Genomic DNA, 27,217 nt, shown 5'->3' on the forward strand with positions numbered 1-27,217 from the left:
TGAAATGGTGAAAGCACATTATCACTTGGGTGTTCTAACTTGTTTATGGGCGATGCTTGTTCAGATGAGACCCGAATACCACAATGAAGGAACACAGTGTTAGTTGCACGACAATGCTCCAGTGCACAAAAGCAAGATTGTACACCATTTGTTGGCTCAAAAAGGTGTCATTACATTTGACTACCCTCCTTATTTGACGAATATGGCTCCATGCAACTTCTAGCTATTTCCCAAACTGAAAATGGCAATGAAAGGACACCATTTCTACATGATCTCGGATACCCAGCAGGCTACAACAATGGTCCTGAAGGCAGTTTCAGTAGTTGACTATCGAAATTATTTTGTACAATTTTTCCAGTGCTTGCAGTTGTGTACTGACTCAAAAGGAGACTGTTTCGAATTAGATTAGTTTAGATAAACAAGGCATGTACACTACAAACAAACGTCATCTTGTGTTTTATTTCACATCAGTCACCTTTTCTGTGGGATGGACTGTGTAACTAAGTAGCTCAAGGAAAGTGTGTAAATCTGTCAATATCAACAAGATAGTAATGTAATTTTGGGTAGGAGGTTATTGGTTTGCTGTATACCATTGTGAGTAATTAAATCTGTAATAGTGAAATTTATTTTTGTATAAAATCTCTTATTTTCTGTACCACATTAAGCTTTTTTCTGTCAGTGAACACTTAGTCTTACATTGAGGATGTATGTAGTGTGAAGTGTAGTCTGTGTTACAAAATCACAAAGACAAATGTTCTTAACATGAATCAGTCACAGTGATAAGGAAGTAGGCTTTATGCCTTACTTATTGTTGTTGTTATTGTTGCTGATGTAGAAAATATTGATTATAATTACAATCTTTTGATATCCTTGTGTTTATTAATGAATTACTTTGTTCCAGCTGTGTTTACGAGATCGTGATTTGATTGGTGGCCTTGCATTTGAACATGAAGCAATTATGAGACTAATATCGGAAAGGTGTAACCGATTAATTGTTGTTGTTTCTCCAAGCTTTCTTAAAAGTGAAGCAAACAAATTTTTTGTTACATTTGCTCAGGCTCTTGGCATTGGTAAGTACGTACAAAATGTGAGTGAACACTCACAAAACATACTAATATAAACCAAATCTTAAAATTAAGTATCACAATTGCAGAGAAGGTAAAAATGACTCTTTGAGGTGCTTGATTATTTGCCCAGACAAATTATTTCAGAAGGATATGAGGAGTCAGCATAGTGTACTGGGAGCTAATGGTCTTATTTTTTGATGCTCTGTAATGTTGTTGAATGAGGTTTTTAGATCAGGGCTTCTGTTCTCATTTGTTCTTCCACATGTAAAAAAACAATGTTGGGCTCCATTAGGTTCCCTTTCTATGCAGTGACCATGGAATATAAAATTATAAAAAATGTAGCAACCAGTTTAGGTAGCTACATTCTTTATAATTTTAAACAATTTATTGTTTTGAAACACACTGATATCAGTTCTGAAAATGGAAGTGAAATATGAAGTGTTTGTACTGTACTGAAGTTCAAGGGCTGTAATTAAGAACATTTTTCAGAATGAATTTTCATTCTGCAGCAGAGCTTGCACTGATTTGAAATTTACTGGCAGATTGAAACTGTATGTCACATTGTGACTCAAAACTGGGACCGTTGCCTTTTTTGGGCAAGTGCTATACCAACTGAGCTATCCTAAGAGGAGTCAGAACCTTCCCTTACAGCTTTACTTCTGCCAGTACCTCATCTCCTACCTCCTAATCTTCACAGAAGACTTAGGCTATGGCTAAGCCATATCTCCGCAATATCCTTTCTTGCTGTAGTGCTAACCCACAAGGTATGTAGGAAAAGTTCTTTGAAGTTCTGAAGTTAGGAGACCAGGTACAGGTTGCAGTGGGGTGGGTTGGTCTCTCCCTATCGTTTAAACAATCAGTCCACTTACCTGGATAGGTTTCAGCTTGCCTGTTCCTTCACTTTGTGATGGTAGGTACTGGTTTAGCTGACAAAAGCAGAGTTGACAAACATTTGGCTAAATGCCTACCACACAAAGGCCATGTAACTCCAGTCTATGGGCAGTGGCTGAAATTTAGTTAAACTATAGACCAGTAGGGATTCTTGCATGGCTCATTTGAAAAAAAAAAAAAGTCTAAAATTTACTTTAAGTTGGTTTATTGTCTTTAAAACAAGGAAAAGGGCTATCAAGTCTGTATTTATTGTCCCAACATCAATTATGCAATGTTACTGACTGTCTCTGATACAAGTTGACACTCGAAACTAGACAGAAGATATTTAGTCCAACCCGATATTTTGAATGTCCGAAACAGTCACTGACCCATGACTGCTTGTAAGTTAACACATTCAGTCATTCAGTAGGCTTCTTGTAATCTAGTGCTTGCTGTAATGTCTCGTAATCTGTATGAAACATGCCACATGGAGTTTCTGTACAATGTGGAATGTTCACATGTGAATATCTCCTAAAATAAACCACTTACAAACTTCAGACTTTCATAAAATACTCAAGACTAGTCCCTTTTTGTCAACGACACTAGAACCGGTCAAATGTGTGAATTTCTTCATTTTGGTACAAATTTGATCAGCGCAGTGTAACGTAAGTGTTTACCAGAAGAGAGCTCCCGAGCGATTATCTTGACTCGTAGGTCTGAAGCACAAAGTCCTATCAAACATGTGTGAAATGCTGAATTCCTTTTGGTTCGTGTGTTAAGCAGCCAATGAGATCATCTGGAGCACTTCTATAATCTCAGTATTTTGAATGTCTGCCAGTCAGATTACCACAGGTAATTTAGACTAGAAATCTTGTAAATCTGAAACTAAATTAAATTGAATGGAAACAAAATAAGATTCCTTTCCAGTAAGTAAATTACTGATAAATTTAATACTCAGTGCCCCTCCTAGCTGCCTTTCACAAAATCCAGCTCTTGGTCATACATAACAAATTCCTTTATTCCATAACCACTTTCTCACACATACATTTACATATTTTTAATAAAATATCACACTTTTGCTTTACGTATGTCCTCCATTCACTCTGTTAGTCTCTCCAAAACATGCACCCAATCAAAATACGATGAAATAATAATTTTCCAAAGTACTTCTAATTACTTCAGAAATCTGTAGTAATGAAACTAAAGAAAATTTCAGAAAATTAGATTATACGAACCTAGTCTCTTGTTTGTAGTTTCAGTTGATACTACTGATGAATCCATTACAGTCACTAACTCAGTTTCATGGTTATTAAGTGTTTTAGTAAATTTTATATCTCCGAAGGTTTGATGTTACTGATTTGAAACTTCAACATTATGGTTGTGTTATCCATAGAATTTGATATATTAAGTCTGAAAAAGATTGATTAATATTTAATAGTAATATTTAATAGTACTTCTTCACATTCATAGATTTAGTGTGATTTGTGGAGTATTCATGTAGATGTAGATGTGAGTGTAACGTATTGCCTACAGCGTTAGGCAAGTACACGGTTCGCTCGGCCGAGTAGCCAGCATCAGCTATGCGAGCATGAGAATCAAAATCTGCTCTTCTCCTGACCCTACAGCAAGCTACACATTCAATGCAAGATGACAGCTCGTAATAATTTGCTAAATTACACACACCCCTATGAACCACAATTACTTTAAAGTATATTTGAGGTGCACATAATAGCAGAATTATTAGCACTATGTAAATTTAACCAAACAAACAGAAACTAATTGTCCACTGATTCTTTACAAAATTTTGAATGCCAGAAAGCTTACTGAAAAATGAAAATTTACAAAACATTTAGCTCTGTTACAGTAATACAGTGAATTTTCATGGCTTGGACTTGGTAGCGATATATCAAAATTATTTACAAAAATCATAACAAAATTCAATTTTTTTATTCTTTTTGAGAAAATAACTGTCTGTCTGGCAAAAATTATTAAAATTGTTAATTTTTTTCAAATTCCCTTTATCATAATACATTACTTTCCCATTTTCATCAAAAAAGAAATTTTTGTAATAAAAAAACACACTAAATTACTTCACTGAGACCATCTTTATACAGGGTGTTTCAAAAATGACCGGTATATTTGAAACGGCAATAAAAACTAAACGAGCAGCGATAGAAATACACCGTTTGTTGCAATATGCTTGGGACAACAGTACATTTTCAGGCAGACAAACTTTCGAAATTACAGTAGTTACAATTTTCAACAACAGATGGCGCTGCAAGTGATGTGAAAGATATAGAAGACAACGCAGTCTGTGGGTGCGCCATTCTGTACGTCGTCTTTCTGCTGTAAGCGTGTGCTGTTCACAACGCGCAAGTGTGCTGTAGACAACATGGTTTATTCCTTAGAACAGAGGATTTTTCTGGTGTTGGAATTCCACCGCCTAGAACACAGTGTTGTTGCAACAAGACGAAGTTTTCAACGGAGGTTTAATGTAACCAAAGTACTGAAAAGCGATACAATATAGGATCTGTTTGAAAAATTTCAACGGACTGGGAACGTGACGGATGAACGTGCTGGAAAGGTAGGGTGACCGCGTACGGCAACCACAGAGGGCAACGCGCAGCTAGTGCAGCAGGTGATCCGACAGCGGCCTCGGGTTTCCGTTCGCCGTGTTGCAGCTGCGGTCCAAATGACGCCAACGTCCACGTATCGTCTCGTGCGCCAGAGTTTACACCTCTATCCCTACAAAATTCAAACGCGGCAACCCCTCAGCGCCGCTACCATTGCTGCACGAGAGACATTCGTTAACAATATAGTGCACAGGATTGATGACGGCGATATGCATGTGGGCAGCATTTGGTTTACTGACGAAGCTTATTTTTACCTGGACGGCTTCGTCAATAAACAGAACTGGCGCATATGGGGAACCGAAAAGCCCCATGTTGCAGTCCCATCGTCCCTGCATCCTCAAAAAGTACTGGTCTGGGCCGCCATTTCTTCCAAAGGAATCACTGGCCCATTTTTCAGATCCGAAACGATTACTGCATCACGCTATCTGGACATTCTTCGTGAATTTGTGGCGGTACAAACTGCCTTAGACGACACTGCGAACACCTCGTGGTTTATGCAAGATGGTGCCCGGCCACACCGCACGGCCGACGTCTTTAATTTCCTGAATGAATATTTCGATGATCGTGTGTTTGCTTTGGGCTACCTGAAACATACAGGAGGCGGCGTGGATTGGCCTCCTTATTCGCCAGACATGAACCCCTGTGACTTCTTTCTGTGGGGACACTTGAAAGACCAGGTATACCGCCAGAATCCAGAAACAATTGAACAGCTGAAGCAGTACATCTCATCTGCATGTGAAGCCATTCCGCCAGACACGTTGTCAAAGGTTTCGGGTAATTTCGTTCAGAGACTACGCCATATTATTGCTACGCATGGTGGATATGTGGAAAATATCGTACTATAGTGTTTCCCAGACCGCAGCGCCATCTGTTGTTGAAAATTATAACTACTGTAATTTCGAAAGTTTGTCTGCCTGAAAATGTACTGTTGTCCCAAGCATATTGCAACAAACGGTTTATTTCTATCGCTGCTCGTTTAGTTTTTATTGCCGTTTCAAATATACCGGTCATTTTTGAAACACCCTGTATAAAAGGCACTTTGGTGGGTGTCCTTCATTATGAATGTAAGCTATTGCCGAAATTGGCTATGGTGAGTGTTTATAAGAAAACTTTTAGAACATTACATAATCTGCACTATGTAGAGATGCTATGGAGGGCCTCTCTCTTTTAACTAAGTACAGTTCTTTACAAAATACTCACAAAATGTTGGTGTCTTTAAAAATACCTATTTGACAATAGTATGAGAGGGGAAACTATTTCCTATGTTTCACAAAAGTTTCTTCACTGTGGTGAGCATCTATAAAAATTGTATATTTTCAGCATCTACTTTTTGATGAAACAAGATGGGAACTTCTTTTCACATTTTCTCTTACACCAATTCCACACCTGCATACTTGGTAAACATCCACATCCACACACGTCAGACACAAATGACTCTCGTATCTGGTTTACATAATGGGCATACCTGCAAAATACAGCATGTCTAAGCCAAACAGTTATTACTTTGCTTCCTGCAAAGAATAATGTTATAGGCGTTTCTTCCAAATACGTGCGCTGTTTGTTTCTTGTTGTCATTGGTTCAATTACAAAGACAATTGCCTGTATTTCACTGACTTTACATATCCAATAGTAACATTACTCCACCAAAGTATTATTCAGTATAAAGTCTTCTTCAGAAAAAATATTTTTCAGTAAAAAGTGAACTAATCTTTACTCGTCAAATGTAAATGGTACACTTAACTATCCCTATCTTTACCCAACTCAAATTCCAAAACAGCAATCATTAAAAGGCACTTCAGACTCAAATTCACTCAAGCAAGTTACTGCAGAAAACATCTCTTTACTATGCAAGTTGTTCTCTTCTGATCATAAATCTTTCCAACTTTACTCTCAGATACTCGTAATCACATTTCTCAACTTTAGAAAATCTTTACATATTAAGGTTAACACATTCTATTTCATAAGCTTTACACAATATGTACAAATAAACAATGAATAAAAAATTACTGAAAACTTTTACAATAACTGCCTCAGTTTGCAGTTGTCATAAAATACACAACATGTTCACCTACATCTCTGTATGAAATCTCTTGGCTTAGTTAGTTAGTTAGTTAGTGAGTTAGTTAATATGGCGGACAGTGCAGTGTATCGTATTGAGAATGCTCTTGTGATGATCGGAAAAGTGGCAGAAGAAGGAGGATATATGAAGAAGGAATTGAAGAACAACTTACTAGAGATGGTGAGTGAAATAAGAAAATGTGTAGAATCTTTGAAAAACGAAAGAAAAGCAAATAAGGTGGAGAATAGGAATCCTACAAGAGAGGTTAGGAACATCCAGCAAGAGACGAGCACGGGAGAAGACAGCTGCACTGGTGGACAACTAGCGACATCTATTGGAGAAACTCAGGAAACAGCACATAGCGTACAGTGGCCTGCTGGGCACGCAGCGACATCTATTGGCGAAACACAGGAAACAGCACATAGCGGACAGTGGACTGCTAGTCACCTAGCGACATCTATTGGCGAAACGCAGGAAACAGCACATAGCAGACAGAGACAGACGGAAGAGACACCTACGGGATCTGAGAAGAACTTCAACGGAGACATCGGTGTGGGTAGCTTCCTGGAAAAAGCAAAAGAAGATGGAAATAAGACGGAAATGGGAGAACTGAGGCATAAAGTGGAGGATATAACTGATTTCCTAAAAAACCAACTAGGGATATTAATACAAGAGCAAATAAAGAAAACTCTAGAAAAGGAAAGCCACCTAGACGCAGAGAAAACCAAAACTGATGGAAACAACATACAAACTAAATACAACAACAAAGTTAAACCAGAGGGAATGACAATATACAGAAATCCTCTGCTCCAGCAACAAAATCAGTTAAAAGTCCAAATCAATGCACATGAGCAACGTAATAAAACCCAAAATCAGATTAATGAACTAGAGGAACCGACTTGGAGTACTGTGGCAGGGAGGAGCTGGTACAGAAGAAACCAGATTAATTATAAAACCATAATGGGTATAAAAAATGACGAAGAAATGCAAGCAACAGAAACAACAGCGTGGCTATACATCGGTAACTTCAAGAGAACCACCACAACTGCTACAGTAGTGAAATACCTTAACAAGAACGGAATACTGGGACAACTAGAATGTGAAGAACTGCGCACACTGGGCGACAAAAAAGCTTTCAAAGTAGGCATTCCGTTTGAAAAGCTACAAATCACACAAGAACCAGAATTCTGGCCAGAAAACATAAAAGTACGTCGATTTCGTTTCCCAAGATGATCAATGGAAAAGGGAGCAGAGCTCAACTAAACTAAGAAGAAAACCAGAAGAGCAAGAAATAAAAGCAGTCTTTTGGAATACAGAGGGAGTAAAAAGTGCTCTTAACCTAACACCAACAGACATTCTGCAAAACTCGGACCTTGCAATTCTAACAGAAACCTTCCTGATAGACAGCTGGCAACATAAAGATTTCTATAATTATCACCTAATGGCAAAGAAGGGAGAAAGAGGACGACCCATGGAGGAATATCTATCCTACTGAAACCCTGGATGACGCCCACCAAAAAAATCATAAAACAAGAAAATAGTATGCTAATAGAAGCGGCAAACATAAATATAATTGCAGCGTATTTTAAACCGCACACAAATGCTGTAGAAATAATTGACAAAATAGTCACACTCATCAAACATTCGACAGCAAACCCACCATTGTCGCAGGCGATCTCAACTGCAGAATAGACACAGAAAACTATAAAACAAAACTAGTCGTTGAAACCCTAGAAGAAGGTGGTTTCACCCTACTTAACAATAGACAGATACCTACATACATATGCCACAATGGGAAGAGCACCATTGATATCGCATTAACAAGAGGAGACATAGAAGGAAGTATTCAACCAATATGGCATGACTCCATTACTATTATACGAAAGCACACTTTCAATGAAGATAAAAATAAATATCGTCACGTCACCGCCAGCAAGAAAGACCCACCAAATCACACAAAGAAAAATTGATATAGAAAAATTAACAAATGAGCAAGAACAATTAACAGAAATAGAAACTTTCATAGAGAAAGGAGACCTTGAAAAAGCAACAGACCAAATAGAAGACGTCCTAAAAAATTCAGTGATACAAACAATCCCCAAAACAAGGACGGCCAAAAGATGGTTCGATGCTGAATGCTACAGCAGAAGGAACACTGTTCTAAGATCCCTCCACAGACTAAGAAACCAGCATGACGAGGAAACATGCAAACTGTACGCAGAAGAGAGGAGAATCTACAAAAAACTAATAGAAGAGAAGAAACAAGAATACCTAGAAAGTGAGGCAAAAAGAGAAGCGGATGAAGCAGAGAAAGACCCATACATAGCAGCAAGACCAAGAAAAATGGCTCATACACCAAATATAGACCTGAAGGAATGGGAAGACCACTTCAGTAAGATACTGAACAAACGAGGACTCAAAACACCCCCAAAGAAAGAGAAACAACATCAAACTGAGGAAAAAGACAATACATGGGAACCCCTAAATGAAGATGATGTGAAAGAAGTAATAAAAGCACTGAAGAACAAGAAAGCAGCAGGACCTGATAATATATATAATGAACATATAAAAGATGCAAAAGAGGCCCTCCAACACATATGGACCAAACTGTTTAACAAATGCCTGGAACTTGGAAGAATTCCGACCCAATGGAGACACTCGACAATAAAAGTTCTCTACAAAGGTAGAGGAGACCCAATGGACCCAAACAAGTACAGAGGCATAGCGCTGGAAAATACTCAATTCAAGATGTTTTCGAAGATAATAACACAAAAAATCCAAGCCTCTGTGGACAGTCATCACCCAGAACGACAAATGGGTTTCAGGTCTGGAAGATCAACACTTACAGCAGTCAGGCTTCTTCTAAACAACATCGATGATGCGCTACAAAAGAAACAAATGTTCTACACAGTGTTCATAGACTTTACCAAAGCCTTTGACCTATTGGAAAGAGAGCTCATAGTCCGAAAACTGGAAAACACAATGGGAGAAGATAGCGTATGGGCAAGAATAATCAAATCAATCCTCGAATACAACTTAATTACAATATCAGACAACCTCTCTTTTTCGAACCCCATTCTGCAATCGAACGGAGTCTTACAGGGTGACCCAATGAGCCCTTTGTTGTACATTCTTGCCACTGAAGAAGTACTCCGAATTGGAGAAAATGAAGAAGATGTATATGTATATGCATACGCTGATGACATAGCCGTAGGTTCAACAGATATACAGAAGCTGCAGAGAATCATTGAGAAAATAGACAGATAGTGCAGTGAACACAAACTACACATAAACATAACAAAGACAGAAATGGTAATTTTCAGAAAAGGAGGCAAAACACCCAAGAATGCGGAAATCAGTATCAGAGGACAAAAAATAAAAATCTCATCAGACTTTAAATACCTAGGAGTGACATTGCAACCAACAGCCAAATGCTTCACAAAACATACAACAGAACGTGCAGCCCAAGCAATAATAGCAATACAGGACATCAAAAACATCCGCCTACTCAGTCTAGAAACAGCCATGAAATTATTCAACACAAAAATCTTGCCAATCCTGGCCTATGGGATGGAGGTTATATGGGACCACCTGACAGGAAAAAATCTAGAAACACTAGAAAAGGTAAAATCGATATATTTAAAAAGAGCACTAGGTCTCTCAAAGACAACAACATCTAGACTAGTGTACCTGCTAGCGAGAGAGACATTCCTAATTGAAGACATCAGACTTCGATATATGATGCCACACACCAGGGCTTCCAGAAAGCAACTGAAGATCATGGAGGACAAACGAGAAAAAATATGACCGGAGTTTTATGGCACCGAAGCAATGACAAACCGCTCATGGACAGCACCAAACTTTGAACAGCGACATGTCGTAACTAGACTTTCTATTCACGGCTTTCATCATCTAATCTGCGAAAACAAAACCACAACATGTGTATGTGAACTGTGTAACGAATCCTGTGAACGATATCACATAGAACTGTGGAGTAAGAGAGTGAAATCGATAAATGAATATACAAAAATGTAAAATGTAAATGTAAAATGTTATGCAAAGTAACTGTATATGGCTATTTGGCTGGAATTTTATTAAATAAAAAATCTCTTGGCTTTCTACATTAACAATCATGACAGTACCGCCTCTGTACTGAAACTTTCTCATAAACAGGTAGAAGCACATTTCATTACACTTACATTTTACACTATTGTATTCTACAAAACTTTCACATATTCTCCTCACTCATTTCTCATCCACTATTTAAAGTGTTAGTACAGTTTTTAGTACTGAAATTTGCTCAAAAATGTTTTGTTAATGACTCTTATCTCCAACAAAATAATATATGCAATATACACTCAAGATAGTGAAGAGAGAACAGATGATAGCAGAAGTTGTGAATGGAGAAGATATAGGTTGACAATATGAAAATGAAAAGGAAATTATATTGCCAACAACTTGGGATGCCTGGTGTTCGTCAAACACCTGACGTCGCAAAGAATGCTCTGAGGCCTTGTTAGTACCCCACTCTCTTTCTGTGTATACTTCTCTAGGCCAATAATGTTGGATAGTCCTAACGGTTTGTGTGTCTTACAATATTCTAGCCTGTAGGCATTCGGATGAGGCTTCTCCATCATTCTAAAATGACCCACATATTCAACTGTGAATTTCTTGGTTTTTGCAGATAGCTTTTTTGACTTTTCCGTAGTGAATCCATAGACTAGTATAAATACATACCCACAGCCCCCGCCCCCTTGAAGTAGACAATGGGCTAAACAGGTCGACTGCCACTAAATCTAGTCTATTTTTAGGTTCTACTGACTACATCTGTCACAGGACTCTAAACGCTTTTGAGCTCCATATGTTGCTGAAAATTTCACTTTCACTCAACTTCTGGCCCCATAATGGCCATTTTGTCAATGCATATAGTCAATTTATTTATAGACTTATGGCTCTGAAAAGCAAAGTCCCCAGGCTTCCCTAATCTTCTATCTTTGTTTAAACAGTACACCTTGATAGAATCTATAATATTCTGGTAATTTTGGAAAATTTGGATGACCTAATGTGCTTTTAACTAATTTCAGCTTATTTTGGTTTTTGTCCTGTCCTAATGTCATTATAGATTCTCTTCAGTTGTCCCTCCACTTAAATGTGGATTGTTATATTAAAAATGTGTACCTCTTCTGAATCTCATCTTGGTTCTATTTTCTCTTAGTTTTCCTCCATATTGCAGCTATCATATTTTGAGAGCCCCTAATATATTTGATTTCTTTTTCAAACTGCTGTAAGTACGATGCCCACCTTGTTAATTTTGATACTTTAACTTGCAAGTTTGCAAAACGTCAAAGCATGGTGGTCACTGTATATAATTACTTTATAACAGGTAATGTTGAAATTTCTGTAACCAAATGTAATGTCAAGAGCTTATAATTCAGCTGTACCATAGTTCTTCTCAGCCTGTTGCAAAGACCTGCTAGCAACCACTGCTGTTTTGTGGGCTTTTTGCCTTCATTTTCAATTTGAAACAATTCCACCCCCAGACCATACTCACATGCATCTGATACTAGGCAGAAAGACTTAGGAGAAATCGAGATGATTCAAAATTTGACTGTTTTCCAAAGCTGCCTCGAGTTTGTCAGAGGCATTCTGACAGTTGTCTGTCCACCGATACAATGCATTCTTTTTCAATAAATCTCTTAAACAAGGTGCATTGAACAATTGTCGCAGTACGAATTTTCGATAAAACCCAAATCGTCCAAACATTCCCTTGAAATCTTTTCTATTTGTAAACACTGCCAACTCTCAGATAGCTTTCATCTTGTCAGGGTCTTGGATTATCCCCCTCCACTGACAATTTGTTCTAAGAATTTTATTTCTTTCTCCATAAGGCCCTTTCTGTGGCTTCCAAAATTCTATCCAGTAACATGCCCTGTTCTTCCCAAGTGAGGGTTGAAATTAATCATCGTCCACATACATGGTTATTCGCTTCAACAGTTAGTCACCTAATATTTGGGACATCACCTTGGCGAAAGCGCAAACACTGTTATTCAAATAAAAGGGAGCTACTTAATACTGATAATGTCACCCCTCAAATAGGAAAGATGTGCATATCTGTGATTCTTTTGCTAAAGGAAGAGTCCAGTCACCACAAGTTACATCCATAGAGATGGAAAAATTTCATGCCTTTAAATTTCTGTAATAGCTTCCCTATATTTTTGGGCCTGCCACTTTCTAGGAATATTATTTTGTTCAAAGCTCTTGCATCCAACATGAGCCTAATATGTACACTAATTCCCTTTTTGGAATGAGATTTTCACTCTGCAGCGGAGTGTGCGCTGATATGAAACTTCCTGGCAGATTAAAACTGTGTGCCCGACCGAGACTCGAACTCGGGACTTTTGCCTTTCGCGGGTAAGTGCTCTGCCATCTGAGCTACCGAAGCACGACTCACGCCCGGCCCTCACAGCTTTACTTTTGCCAGTATCTCGTCTCCTACCTTCCAAACTTTACAGAAGCTCTCCTGCGAACCTTGCAGGACTAACACTCCTGAAAGAAAGGATACTGTGGAGACATGGCTTAGCCACAGCCTGGGGGATGTTTCCAGAATGAGATTTTCACTCTGCAGCGGAGTGTGCGCTGATATGAAACTTCCTGGCAGATTAAAACTGTGTGCCCGACCGAGACTCGAACTCGGGACCTTTGCCTTTCACGGGCAAGTGCTCTACCATCTGAAGTCTGTGGCTAAGCCATGTCTCCACAGTATCCTTTCTTTCAGGAGTGCTAGTCCTGCAAGGTTCACAGGAGAGCTTCTGTAAAGTTTGGAAGGTAGGAGACGAGATACTGGCAGAAGTAAAGCTGTGAGGGCCGGGCGTGAGTCGTGCTTCGGTAGCTCAGATGGTAGAGCACATGCCCGCGAAAGGCAAAGGTCCCGAGTTAGAGTCTCGGTCGGGCACACAGTTTTAATCTGCCAGGAAGTTTCAATTCCCTTTTTGATTACATCTCATTTAAGCATTTTCTGAATAATTTCTCTTACAGCTTCTGTATGCACCTTCGCAATCACATAATGTTTTTCAAAAAAATTGTACATCATCTTTTACCATTAGATAACGTTCATAATCCTTGATTAGTCATCAGAAAATATGTCCTGGTGTTTACTTAAAACCTGTTTTATCTCGTTTTTCTGGGTTTCTGTCAAATCCAATCACACCTCTTTTTTTGCTTCAGTTCTGACCCTGATGTTTTCTATTTCATCAGGATCTATTTCCTTCCTGTCTCCAAATTCATTGTAGCTCACAATATCCTCTTTTTCTGCAGCAACATGTAGGTACATACATTGCTCATCTGCCGGATATTGCTTTCTTCCTCCTAATGGCACTGTTAAACACCTTCCATCTATTGTAATTACAGCCTCGTTATTTCCAAAATCGAACTTCCCTTTGCATTTTTGCAAAATATCTGTCTCATCCCACATCTCCACACTTAACCTGAAAATTATCAGGAAGTTCCAGTACAGTTGCTCACCCTAAATCTTTGCAGGTAACGTGATCTTGTGAGCTACTGCTTTTTTTCTTCTACCTGGGGTCACTACAGTGTTTATTCCGGATGGGCATAATAATCATTTCTTTGCAATTTGGAATGGCATCTAAAAATTCTTTTTTTTTTTTTTTACTCTGGACATACTCCTGAAGCATTACCATGTAAGCAAGGAACTTTTTCACCAAAAACTGCAAGCTCTATTAGCGGTTGTCCTGAAGATTCTGCAACTGCTTCAGGATCTGGTTCTTCCAATAAATCCTGCAGTACCTCATGTCTGTTAAATCCTCATTTTCTGCAGAAATAACAGCCCCCTCATCCTCTGGATCTTCCTCTGTGATAATTAGATCTCTGCATTTCTGTTCCCTGTGATTGTTAGGTCTCTGCATGCCTATTTTGTTTAATTGCACTTAATTTTGCCTAGTAGAAGCCCTATAATATCTGTTATTATTTTCCTTTTCTTTCAGTCAATTCTCTATCTTTTCCAAGTAAACAACGAACTTGTCAACGTCCTCTCTGAGTGCAGAAATTATTTTATTTCGCCAGTACAAATGCAACCAGTTCCCGTCAGATCACTGAAGTTAAGCACTTTCGGGCTGGGTTAGCACTTGGATAGGTGATAATCTGGTCTGCTGAGTGCTGTTGGCAAGCGGGGTGCACTCAGCAGCCCTTGTGAGGCAAACTGAGGAGCTAATTGATTGAGAAGTAGCGGCTCAGATCTTGTAAAGTGACATACAACCAGGAGAGCGGTATGCTGACCACGTGCACCTCCAAATCCGCATCCAGTGACGCCTGTGGGTCGAGGATGACACAGCGGCCTGTCGGTACCATTGGGCCTTCATGGCCTGTTCGAGTGGAGTTCAGTTTTAGTACAAAGGCAGCTTGGTTTCTAACCCCATTATAATTTGTTCTGTTTCTAGCATCTTAGTCATGTAAGACAATGTAGTTGCCCACTTCTGCACAAACCTCTTAATGGTCTTTCTTTGGGTTAAACTTTCCACCTGACCAAAAGCTATTTAATACTTCCATCTGTTGTCTTTCTCCCCAGTATCCCTCAAAGAAAGTCTGTTTAAAACTATGCATACTGTCATACTTGTCTACAGCTAAATTTCCCCAACATGAGCTTCTCCTATGATACTAGATATCACAAAGCCTATTTTCTGTTTCTCATTCCATGACCTAGGCAACACATCTTCAGAATCAGTCCGGAACCCTTTTGAATGCACACTGTTATTGGGATCATATCTCAAATTGTCTGTGGTTAGCACGGGCAATTTCAGATGACTCTGCAACACTATTTATTATTACATGACCACTACTGTTAGTGATTATCTGTTCTACATTTGTTAGTCTAGTGCCATGCTCTTGTACGTTACCACTTCCTGCTGTACTAAATTCTGACAAGTTAGTTTGTAATTCAGTTATTCTTGGACACACGTGTCTTCCAAACAGTCGCTTTCCTCCTCAATGTTATCGGCCAGAATTTTATTATCCTTTTTGCACTGTTTTTCAACATGATCTATTTGGACCTGTAATGTATTCAAGTCAGCACATAACTGTTCACCTACCTGTTTACTAACTTCAGCAGCTTGCTTTATATGGGTAGTTAGCTCACATTTTACTGTTGCATTATCATTCTTACATGCTTGTTTCATATGGCAAATTTGTACTTTCATGCTTTCAATGAGCTGTGATATCTCATCACTTGACACTTCCGGGCTGAGATGCCATGGTCCATGCATAAAACTCTCCCCTGACGTTTCGCCTTTGACTGTGGAAGGCATCCTCCGAGGACAATGGGTGAACTGCAATGAGAGTGCGAGTGAGCGCCGCATATATATAAGCCATCCAGATGGCGCCGTTGTCAATCATGTGATGTCGGCTGTGCTACGATATTGCCAACTTTCTCAATTGAAATTAATCGATTGTCACGCTGTTCCTACAATGTGGGCATCCATATCTTATCCAGCTTAATGCCGCCATCTTTTCTATTAAAATTATTGCAGTGTTTGGTAATCTCAATGGCCTCTCTGTACATTCGCGCATAATAATAAGACGTCTTTGCTATGACGGTTGTCTCACTAAACTTTATTTCATGGTCACCTTCCTGAAACACATGTCCCGCTACAGCTGATTTATCAATATGTCCGAGGTGGCAGTTCCTTTTATGTTCACCCAGACTGGTGTTGACGCTTCATAGCAAAGATGTTGCATTATTATTCACTAATGTACAGAGGCCATTGAGATTGCCAACCACTGCAATAATTTTAATAAAAAAGATGAAGGCATTAAGCTGGATAAGGTGTGGATGTCAGCATTGCAGCAACAGCGTGACAATCGATTAATTTCAATGGAGAAAGTTAGCAATATCAGAGATCATAGCACAGCTGACGTCGCGTGATTTACAGCGGCGCCCTCTGGATGGCTTATATATACGGCAGTTCGACCATTGTCCTCGGAGCATGCCTTCTGCAGTCAAAGGCGAAACATCTGGGGAGAGTTTTATGTATGGACCACGGCATCTCGGCCCGAAAGTGTCAAGTGACGACAACACCTCCCGTGAAAGCCTTCGTTCTATGATGTGATATCTCATTTTTTAAACAATCACTTAAGCCTGAAATCCTGTGATCCATTTTCCCTTAACTTCCTCTTTAAAAATTTTTCAATTTATTCTCTTGTTCTGACTGTTTTATAAACCTCTGATTAATTTCAGAAATTAATCCGCTTATTTTACTATCCACATCAGACTCAAGATTGTTTATTTTCGTATTCATATTACATATATAAGTACAAAGTCCACTTATTTTACTATTCATTTCATTACCCACTCCATTTATTTTAGATCTCACTCCATTCATAATACTATTGCTAATACTGCCCATCTGTTTCATAATGTTTCGGAACATGTTTGCAGTGTTAACTTTCTGCTAACCAGCCTCCAGTGCTGGCTCTATTTTTGCTTCAGTAACAGTAAGTGGTACAAATCTAACATTAGGACCAGGTATCTTCCCTAATCCGATGAGACTGATGACCTCGCCATCTGGTCTCCTTCCCCAAAACAACCAAACCCATTAGTTTAGAGCAGAAATCTTGTAATTCTGAAACTAAATCAAATTTAATGGAAACAAAATATGGTTCCTCTCCACAAAATAAATTACTAATAAATTTAATACTCTGTGCTCCTTCTAGCTGCCTTTTACTAAATCAAACTCACTCGGACATACATCACTAATTCGCCTATTCCACAACTACTTCCTCATGCATACATTTACATAGTTTTAATAAAATATCGCACTCTCACTTTACATATGTCTTCCATTCACTCTCTGTATCACCAAAACACAAAGAAATAATAATTTTCCGAAGCACTTCTAATTACGTCAGATATCAGTGGTAATGAAACTAAAGAAAATTCCAGAAAATTAGATTGTATAAATCTATCCTCTTGGTTGTAGTTTAGATTGATACTATAGATGTATACATTACAGTCCCTAACACAGTTTCACAACACCAGCACAGTTATTGTGTATTGTAGGTAGAATTTATATCTCCTGAAGTATTAAAGATACTTATTTGAAATTTGAGCAGTATGGTTGTGTTATCCATAGACTGTGGTATACTAAGTATGAAAAAGATAGATTAATATTTAATAATACTTCTGCAGATTCATAGTGTATGTGTAACGTATTGCACACAGCATTAGACTAGTACATGGCTCGCTGGTCCAGTAGCCAGCATCAGCTGTGCCAGCGGAGAACAAAACTCTGCTCTCCTTCTGGCTCCATGGCAAGATATGCTTTCAATGCAAGATAATAACTAAAATAATTTGCTATTTTACAAGGTGTAAGTAAAAATGTCCCAGTCCCACACTTTTAATATGCAAAGGAGTTTCAAGATTGTTTTTGTTGCACATTTAAGAGGTGACATGGGTGAAACAAAAATTTTCTATTTTTTCTTCCCTGAAATCTCTTTATTATAACTTTTCCAAAATTTGGGCATTGTGTGAGTCGCTATTGGGTTTTTCTTAACTGACTTGCTCCAAGTACTATAAGCGAATGAAATATCTATGCCAGAATAAGCCCTTTACTGAATGAATAACAAAGACACATTAAAGACTAACACAGAAATCTTTGGCAGTGCACTGCTACAAAATTGCATCTTCTGTGGTGCAAGTATTTGCACTGGCTGTGGGAAAAGTAAGATTCTGGAGTTCCCATTTACTTTGGTTAAGCTGGAATGGTATTGTGTGGCACTTTACCAGGAAGAGTTTTCCAATGATACTGTCAAATTGGCACAAAATACAAAACCTTTTTAGGAAGAAAATTCAAATTTTCAGGGCCCTACTAAATGAGCTGCATCTTTCACCATGTTCCTGTCTGAAATTCAGGCCATATTCTCTGTTTTACAATAGCTTCCAGGCAATGTTAGATTCACCATTGAATTCCACTATATCAGTTTTGCTGGAACACATTTTAGCCGAAAAAGATTGAACATACTGTCTCCAAGAAAAAATACTGGGAGGGAAGGTCTGAAGTACCCAGTGTGTACTTGACAAACAGTTATACTCCACATTATGTGGAGCATGCCATATTAATGTTAGCCACGCCCTATTGTGTTCTGTTCACATGTGGAGTGAAGAGTAAATGATGACATGCCATTGTATACAAATTAATGTTTCTCGTATTTTCCTTGTGGCCCCTATGTGAGATTCACACCAGTAGTAGTTTGCCTCAAATATTGCAGCCTAGTGAGGTGATGCAGTGGCTGAGGTACTGGTTTCACATTCCGTAATACAGTGGTTCAAATCAGTGCAAATGTATACACATTTGCAATTTTTGTTAACTCCCTAATTTGCTTCAGGCAGACAGTTCTGCAAAGTTTACTAGCTTCACCTTCCACAATGTTGTGTGTACTCTTGGCAGTCTTTATTGTAACCTCTTACATTTGAGCCTTCATTTTAGAAAGATTTGCTGTCAGCAAACATCACACCATCTAATCCAATAACAGAAACATCAGCGTTTGTAGTACTGTCAATACTTTTTTAATTCCAGCTTCTCAGAATGAATGTTCATTGTTGACTCCATTTTTTTGGAATTTTTATGTTATGTAGGACCACTGCAACAGTTTCGCATGATCAGAGATGCATCGTCTAATTTATGCAAATAATAAATTAATATAATACTTAATTAGACCTCAACCTTTAGTGCATACAAAACACATTAAGACTTTAATGAGGTAAAAGAATAAGCTGGCTTTATAAATGGATATAGCATAAGGAACAATTTCAAGGTTGTGAGGAAACTTTGTGTATTAATTACCGCAATGTCTTGAATTCGTGGCTATTGACTCAGTTTATGATATCAGTACTAACAACCCTTGGCGAACTAGGTATTAAGTTAACCTGTTTGAGTGTATTGAAGATTGTGTGTGTGTCAGTGACACTGCTTCCATTAGGCTTTAACAGGCTAGTAAGAAATCCAGAATTGACAGTCTATTAAATAAGACAAAAGTCATTTATGAGCGATGTATCAAAACCAAACAGTACAGATTAACAATGAAGTTGAAGAACCATTTGATTAGTAATTGTATGTAGGACAGTTGAAGACAGTTACTGGATGAACAGCAGAAAAGTAAAAATGGAACAGTGTACTTTCAGAAAACTTTTAGCGTTTCAAAAATAAAACTTAATATTTGTACGAAAAGCAGAGTTTACCATCAGTGTGGACCTTCAGTTTTGATTATTACAGTGAAACATGGAATTTTTTAGTGGGAAATCCACTCAGAAACTGATAGTGTCGAGATACATTTTACGGGTTACTGGGTAAGAGACAGGGTAAACAAACAAATGCATCAGGGATCAGAATGGAGGGGAAGACATGAATATGATGACACTGAAGATGTAATGGAGCTGAGAAGGACATGTAGCCAGACAAATGGATAGTAGGTGGATGCCAACATACAACAAAAACAGAGGTGATGACCTGATGACATTCGAAAACATATAGCACCAATGTGAATGTCTATAGCTGGAAACCGTAGTATAGAAAGTATAGCAGAAGCCTTTACCCGCAAGTGGTTGTCAGATGGTGGCTGCAGATGACTACGACAACATCCTGGAAGAAGTGTAACCAACATATGACAAAAGGGCATGTATTATGGACAAAAGAACAATTGCGGACCAGACAGTGAGTGCATCGCACATCAACGCCTTTTGATTAGATACAGCCTTAAACTATCCTCTCTTTTCATGTACAAACAAATGCGGAGGTGGTTTCTGTTGCAGTTGGTGACCACTCAGACATGATCACTGCTTGTTCACCAAGTATCTCAATGACACTAATGGTGTCTGGTGGCAGTTACCGCGACCATCTTGCACACCAAACACACACACACATTCCCTCAAAATGTGCACATGAAATAGCTGTGTTAACTTAATCAGTGTTTCTCAAAGAAGCACAGGGAAAATCCTGAAGATCATAGTGGAGATAAATGATTCACAAGTGTTTAACACAAAAGATAAACTTTCTGGCAGATTAAAACTACGTGCTCGACCAAAACTCGAACTTGGGACATTTGTCGTTCATGGGCAAGTGCTCTTCCAACTGAGCTACTCTAGCATGACCCATCCTCACAGCTTCACTTTCACCAGTAGCTCATCTCTTATGGTCTGTACCTTCACAGAAGTTTTCCTACACCACATAAGTTCTCCTGTGGAACTTGAAGGACTAGCACTCGTGGAAGAAAGGATATTGGGGAGAAATGTCTGCTGCAGAGTCAAAATTCCCATCTACATTGAAAAGATCTCTTACGAATATCCAAACTGCTTCGCCTGCATACATGTATGGCACATAAGTTACACACATCTCCTCCTGGCCCTCTCTCTTTCCTGGTCCCCTCCTGTCCCTCTTTTTCATTTCTTCTCCCCACTCCCTCTGTCCATCTCATCCTACCCACTCTTAAGGTTCAGATTCACCTTTGCCCTCTCTCTGTTCATCTTCACCCACACCCTTTTCCTTTTCTACATAACAACTGTACCTCTTCCATTTTCCACCTCCTTCCTCCACCTGCCAATCCTCCCACCTCTCTCTGCCCATTCCCTCTTTCTCCTCTCTCCGTCCATATCTTGTTGCCCTTCTTGAAGCTTCTCCTCAACTCCCCCCCCCCCCCCCAAATCTCTCTGTACATCATGCTCTTCCCCCGCTCTTTGTGCCCCTCTTCTCACACCTCTGTGTCCATGCCGTTTCCCCCCCCCCCCTCTGTCCGTCCCCCCGCTGCACCCCTCTTTGTCCATCTCATCTGCCTCCTCTTTCTCTCTGTCACCACCTCTTCTCTCATTCTCTGGTTGTCCACTCCCTAATTGCTTCTCTCTGTCCCCTATCACCTCTACCCCTCCCTCACTCTGTCTCTCCCTCCCTCACTCTGTCTCTCCCTCCCTCACTCTGTCTCTCCCTCCCTCACTCTGTCTCTCCCTCCCTCACTCTGTCTCTCCCTCCCTCACTCTGTCTCTCCCTCCCTCACTCTGTCTCTCCCTCCCTCACTCTGTCTCTCCCTCCCCACTCCTCTGTCTCTCCCTCCCCACTCCTCTGTCTCTCCCTCCCCACTCCTCTGTCTCTCCCTCCCCACTCCTCTGTCTCTCCCTCCCCACTCCTCTGTCTCTCCCTCCCCACTCCTCTGTCTCTCCCTCCCCCCCAATCCTCTGTCTCTCCCTCCCCCCCAATCCTCTGTCTCTCCCTCCCCCCCAATCCTCTGTCTCTCCCTCCCCCCCAATCCTCTGTCTCTCCCTCCCCCCAATCCTCTGTCTCTCCCTCCCCCCCAATCCTCTGTCTCTCCCTCCCCCCAATCCTCTGTCTCTCCCTCCCCCCCAATCCTCTGTCTCTCCCTCCCCCCCAATCCTCTGTCTCTCCCTCCCCCCCAATCCTCTGTCTCTCCCTCCCCCCCAATCCTCTGTCTCTCCCTCCCCCCCAATCCTCTGTCTCTCCCTCCCCCCCAATCCTCTGTCTCTCCCTCCCCCCCCCTCCTCTGTCTCTCCCTCCCCCCCAATCCTCTGTCTCTCCCTCCCCCCCAATCCTCTGTCTCTCCCTCCCCCCCAATCCTCTGTCTCTCCCTCCCCCCCAATCCTCTGTCTCTCCCTCCCCCCCAATCCTCTGTCTCTCCCTCCCCCCAATCCTCTGTCTCTCCCTCCCCCCCAATCCTCTGTCTCTCCCTCCCCCCCAATCCTCTGTCTCTCCCTCCCCCCCAATCCTCTGTCTCTCCCTCCCCCCCAATCCTCTGTCTCTCCCTCCCCCCCCAATCCTCTGTCTCTCCCTCCCCCCCAATCCTCTGTCTCTCCCTCCCCCCCACTCCTCTGTCTCTCCCTCCCCCCCACTCCTCTGTCTCTCCCTCCCCCCCACTCCTCTGTCTCTCCCTCCCCCCCACTCCTCTGTCTCTCCCTCCCCCCACTCCTCTGTCTCTCCCTCCCCCCCACTCCTCTGTCTCTCCCTCCCCCCCACTCCTCTGTCTCTCCCTCCCCCCCACTCCTCTGTCTCTCCCTCCCCCCCACTCCTCTGTCTCTCCCTCCCCCCCCACTCCTCTGTCTCTCCCTCCCCCCCCACTCCTCTGTCTCTCCCTCCCCCCCCCACTCCTCTGTCTCTCCCTCCCCCCCACTCCTCTGTCTCTCCCTCCCCCCCACTACTCTGTCTCTCCCTCCCCCCCACTCCTCTGTCTCTCCCTCCCCCCCACTACTCTGTCTCTCCCTCCCCCCCACTCCTCTGTCTCTCCCTCCCCCCCACTCCTCTGTCTCTCCCTCCCCCCCACTCCTCTGTCTCTCCCTCCCCCCCACTCCTCTGTCTCTCCCTCCCCCCCACTCCTCTGTCTCTCCCTCCCCCCCCCCACTCCTCTGTCTCTCCCTCCCCCCCACTCCTCTGTCTCTCCCTCCCCCCCACTCCTCTGTCTCTCCCTCCCCCCCACTCCTCTGTCTCTCCCTCCCCCCCACTCCTCTGTCTCTCCCTCCCCCCCACTCCTCTGTCTCTCCCTCCCCCCCCACTCCTCTGTCTCTCCCTCCCCCCCCACTCCTCTGTCTCTCCCTCCCCCCCACTCCTCTGTCTCTCCCTCCCCCCCACTCCTCTGTCTCTCCCTCCCCCCCACTCCTCTGTCTCTCCCTCCCCCCCACTCCTCTGTCTCTCCCTCCCCCCCACTCCTCTGTCTCTCCCTCCCCCCCACTCCTCTGTCTCTCCCTCCCCCCCACTCCTCTGTCTCTCCCTCCCCCCCACTCCTCTGTCTCTCCCTCCCCCCCACTCCTCTGTCTCTCCCTCCCCCCCACTCCTCTGTCTCTCCCTCCCCCCACTCCTCTGTCTCTCCATCCCCCCCACTCCTCTGTCTCTCCCTCCCCCCCACTCCTCTGTCTCTCCCTCCCCCCCACTCCTCTGTCTCTCCCTCCCCCCACTCCTCTGCCTCTCCCTCCCCCCACTCCTCTGACTCTCCCTCCCCCCCACTCCTCTGTCTCTCCCTCCCCCCACTCCTCTGTCTCTCCCTCCCCCCCCACTCCTCTGTCTCTCCCTCCCCCCCTCTCCTCTGTCTCTCCCTCCCCCCCACTCCTCTGTCTCTCCCTCCCCCCACTCCTCTGTCCCTCCCTCCCCCCACTCCTCTGACTCTCCCTCCCCCCACTCCTCTGTCTCTCCCTCCCCCCACTCCTCTGTCTCTCCCTCCCCCCCACTCCTCTGTCTCTCCCTCCCCCCCACTCCTCTGTCTCTCCCTCCCCCCCACTCCTCTGTCTCTCCCTCCCCCCCACTCCTCTGTCTCTCCCTCCCCCCCACTCCTCTGTCTCTCCCTCCCCCCCCCCACTCCTCTGTCTCCCCCCCCCCACTCCTCTGTCTCTCCCTCCCCCCCACTCCTCTGTCTCTCCCTCCCCCCACTCCTCTGTCTCTCCCTCCCCCCCACTCCTCTGTCTCTCCCTCCCCCCCTCTCCTCTGTCTCTCCCTCCCCCCCCACTCCTCTGTCTCTCCCTCCCCCCCACTCCTCTGTCTCTCCCTCCCCCCCCACTCCTCTGTCTCTCCCTCCCCCCCACTCCTCTGTCTCTCCCTCCCCCCCACTCCTCTGTCTCTCCCTCCCCCCCACTCCTCTGTCTCTCCCTCCCCCCCACTCCTCTGTCTCTCCCTCCCCCCACTCCTCTGACTCTCCCTCCCCCCACTCCTCTGTCTCTCCCTCCCCCCCCCACTCCTCTGTCTCTCCCTCCCCCCCACTCCTCTGTCTCTCCCTCCCCCCCCACTCCTCTGTCTCTCCCTCCCCCCCCACTCCTCTTTCTCTCCCTCCCCCCCACTCCTCTTTCTCTCCCTCCCCCCCACTCCTCTGTCTCTCCCTCCCCCCCACACATCTGTCTCTCCCTCCCCCCCCCACACCTCTGTCTCTCCTCCCCCCCCCACACCTCTGTCTCTCCTCCCCCCCCCCCCCCCCCCCACATCTCTGTCTACATCTCCTCCCGAGGAGATCACGAATGTAAAATTAGAGAGATTAGAGCGCGCACGGAGGCTTTCAGACAGTCGTTCTTCCCGCGAACCATACGCGACTGGAACAGGAAAGGGAGATAATGACAGTGGCACGTAAAGTGCCCTCCGCCACACACCGTTGGGTGGCTTGCGGAGTATAAATGTAGAATGTAGATGTAGATGTACATTTATACTCCGCAAGCCACCCAACGGTGTGTGGCGGAGGGCACTTTACGTGCCACTGTCATTACCTCCCTTTCCTGTTCCAGTCGCGTATGGTTCATGGGAAGAACGACTGTCTGAAAGCCTCTGTGCGCGCTGTAATCTCTCTAATTTTACATTCGTGATCTCCTCGGGAGGTATAAGTAGGGGGAAGCAATATATTCGATACCTCATCCAGAAACGCACCCTCTCGAAACCTGGCGAGCAAGCTACACCGCGATGCAGAGCGCCTCTCTTGCAGAGTCTGCCACTTGAGTTTGTTAAACATCTCCGTAACGCTATCACGGTTACCAAATAACCCTGTGACGAAACGCGCTGCTCTTCTTTGGATCTTCTCTATCTCCTCCGTCACCCCGATCTGGTACGGATCCCACACTGATGAGCAATACTCAAGTATAGGTCGAACGAGTGTTTTGTAAGCCACCTCCTTTGTTGATGGACTACATTTTCTAAGGACTCTCCCAATGAATCTCAGCCTGGTTTCCGCCTTACCGACAATTAAGTTTATATGATCATTCCACTTCAAATCGTTCCGCACGCATACCCCCAGATATTTTACAGAAGTAACTGCTACCAGTGTTTGTTCCGCTATCATATAATCATACAATAAAGGATCCTTCTTTCTATGTATTCACAATACATTACATTTGTCTATGTTAAGGGTCAGTTGCCGCTCCCTGCACCAAGTGCCTATCCGCTGCAGATCTTCCTGCATTTCGCTACAATTTTTAATGCTGCAACTTCTCTGTATACTACAGCATCATCCGCGAAAAGCCGCATGGAACTTCCGACACTATCTACTAGGTTATTTATATATATTGTGAAAAGCAATGGTCCCATAACAATCCCTTGTGGCACGCCAGACGTTACTTTAATGTCTGTAGACGTCTCTCCGTTGATAACAACATGCTGTGTTCTGTTTGCTAAAAACTCTTCAATCCAGCCACACAGCTGGTCTGATATTCCGTAGGCTCTTCCTTTATCAGGCAACAGTGCAGAACTGTATCGAACGCCTTCCGGATGTCAAGAAAAATAGCATCCACCTGGGAGCCTGTATCTAATATTTTCTGGGTCTCATGAACAAATAAAGCGAGTTGGGTCTCACACGATCGCTGTTTCCGGAATCCATGTTGATTCCTACATAGTAGATTCTGAGTTTCCAAAAACGACATGATAGTCGAGCAAAAGACATGTTCTAAAATTCTACAACAGATCGACGTCAGAGATATAGGTCTATAGTTTTGCGCATCTGCTCGACGACCCTTCTTGAAGACTGGGACTACCTGTGCTCTTTTCCAATCATTTGGAACCTTCTGTTCCTCTAGAGACTTGCGGTACACGGCTGTTAGAAGGGGGGCAAGTTCTTTCGCGTACTCTGTGTAGAATCGAATTGGTATCCCGTCAGGTCCAGTGGACTTTCCTCTGTTGAGTGATTCCAGTTGCTTTTCTATTCCTTGGACACTTATTTCGATGTCAGCCATTTTTTCGTTGGTGCGAGGATTTAGAGAAGGAACTGCAGTGCAGTCTTCCTCTGTGAAACAGCTTTGGAAAAAGGTGTTTAGTATTTCAGCTTTACGCTTGTCATCCTCTGTTTCAATGCCATCATCATCCCGGAGTGTCTGGACATGATGTTTCGAGCCACTTACTGATTTAACGTAAGACCAGAACTTCCTAGGATTTTCTGTCAAGTCGGTACCTAGTATTTTACTTTCGAATTCACTGAACGCTTCACGCATAGCCCTCCTTACGCTAACTTTGACATCGTTTAGCTTCTGTTTGTCTGAGAGGTTTTGGCTGCGTTTAAACTTGGAGTGAAGCTCTCTTTGCTTTCGCAGTAGTTTCCTAACTTTGTTGTTGTACCACGGTGGGTTTTTCCCGTCCCTCACAGTTTTACTCGGCACGTACCTGTCTAAAACGCATTTTACAATTGCCTTGAACTTTTTCCATAAACACTCAACATTGTCAGTGTCTGAACAGAAATTTTTGTTTTGATCTGTTAGGTAGTCTGAAATCTGCCTTCTAATTCTCTTGCTAAACAGATAAACCATCCTCCCTTTTTTTATATTCCTATTAACTTCCATATTCAGGGATGCTGCAACGGCCTTATGATCACTGATTCCCTGTTCTGCACTTAGAGTCGAAAAGTTCGGGTCTGTTTGTTATCAGTAAGTCCAAAATGTTATCTCCACGAGTCTGTTCTCTGTTTAATTGCTCAAGGTAATTTTCGGATAGTGCACTCAGTATAATGTCACTCGATGCTCTGTCCCTACCACCCGTCCTAAACATCTGAGTGTCCCATTCTATATCTGGTAAATTGAAATCTCCACCTAAGACCATAACATGCTGAGAAAATTTATGTGAAATGTATTCCAA

General features: G+C 42.6%; 1 protein-coding gene across 1 annotated transcript in view; it reads left to right on the plus strand.

The window, feature by feature from the left end:
• The window catches only part of LOC126095059 (myeloid differentiation primary response protein MyD88), a 131,000-nt gene that overhangs the window by 60,722 nt on the left and 43,061 nt on the right, over nt 1–27,217 (plus strand). Inside the window, exon 6 of the mRNA XM_049909746.1 lies at nt 902–1,070. Within this exon, the coding sequence (XP_049765703.1) occupies nt 902–1,070 (169 nt within the window). The remainder of the gene's footprint in view (nt 1–901; nt 1,071–27,217) is intronic.

This window comes from Schistocerca cancellata, chromosome 1 (genome assembly GCF_023864275.1).
Source record: "Schistocerca cancellata isolate TAMUIC-IGC-003103 chromosome 1, iqSchCanc2.1, whole genome shotgun sequence".
In the NCBI taxonomy this organism is placed as follows: Eukaryota; Metazoa; Arthropoda; class Insecta; order Orthoptera; family Acrididae; genus Schistocerca; species Schistocerca cancellata.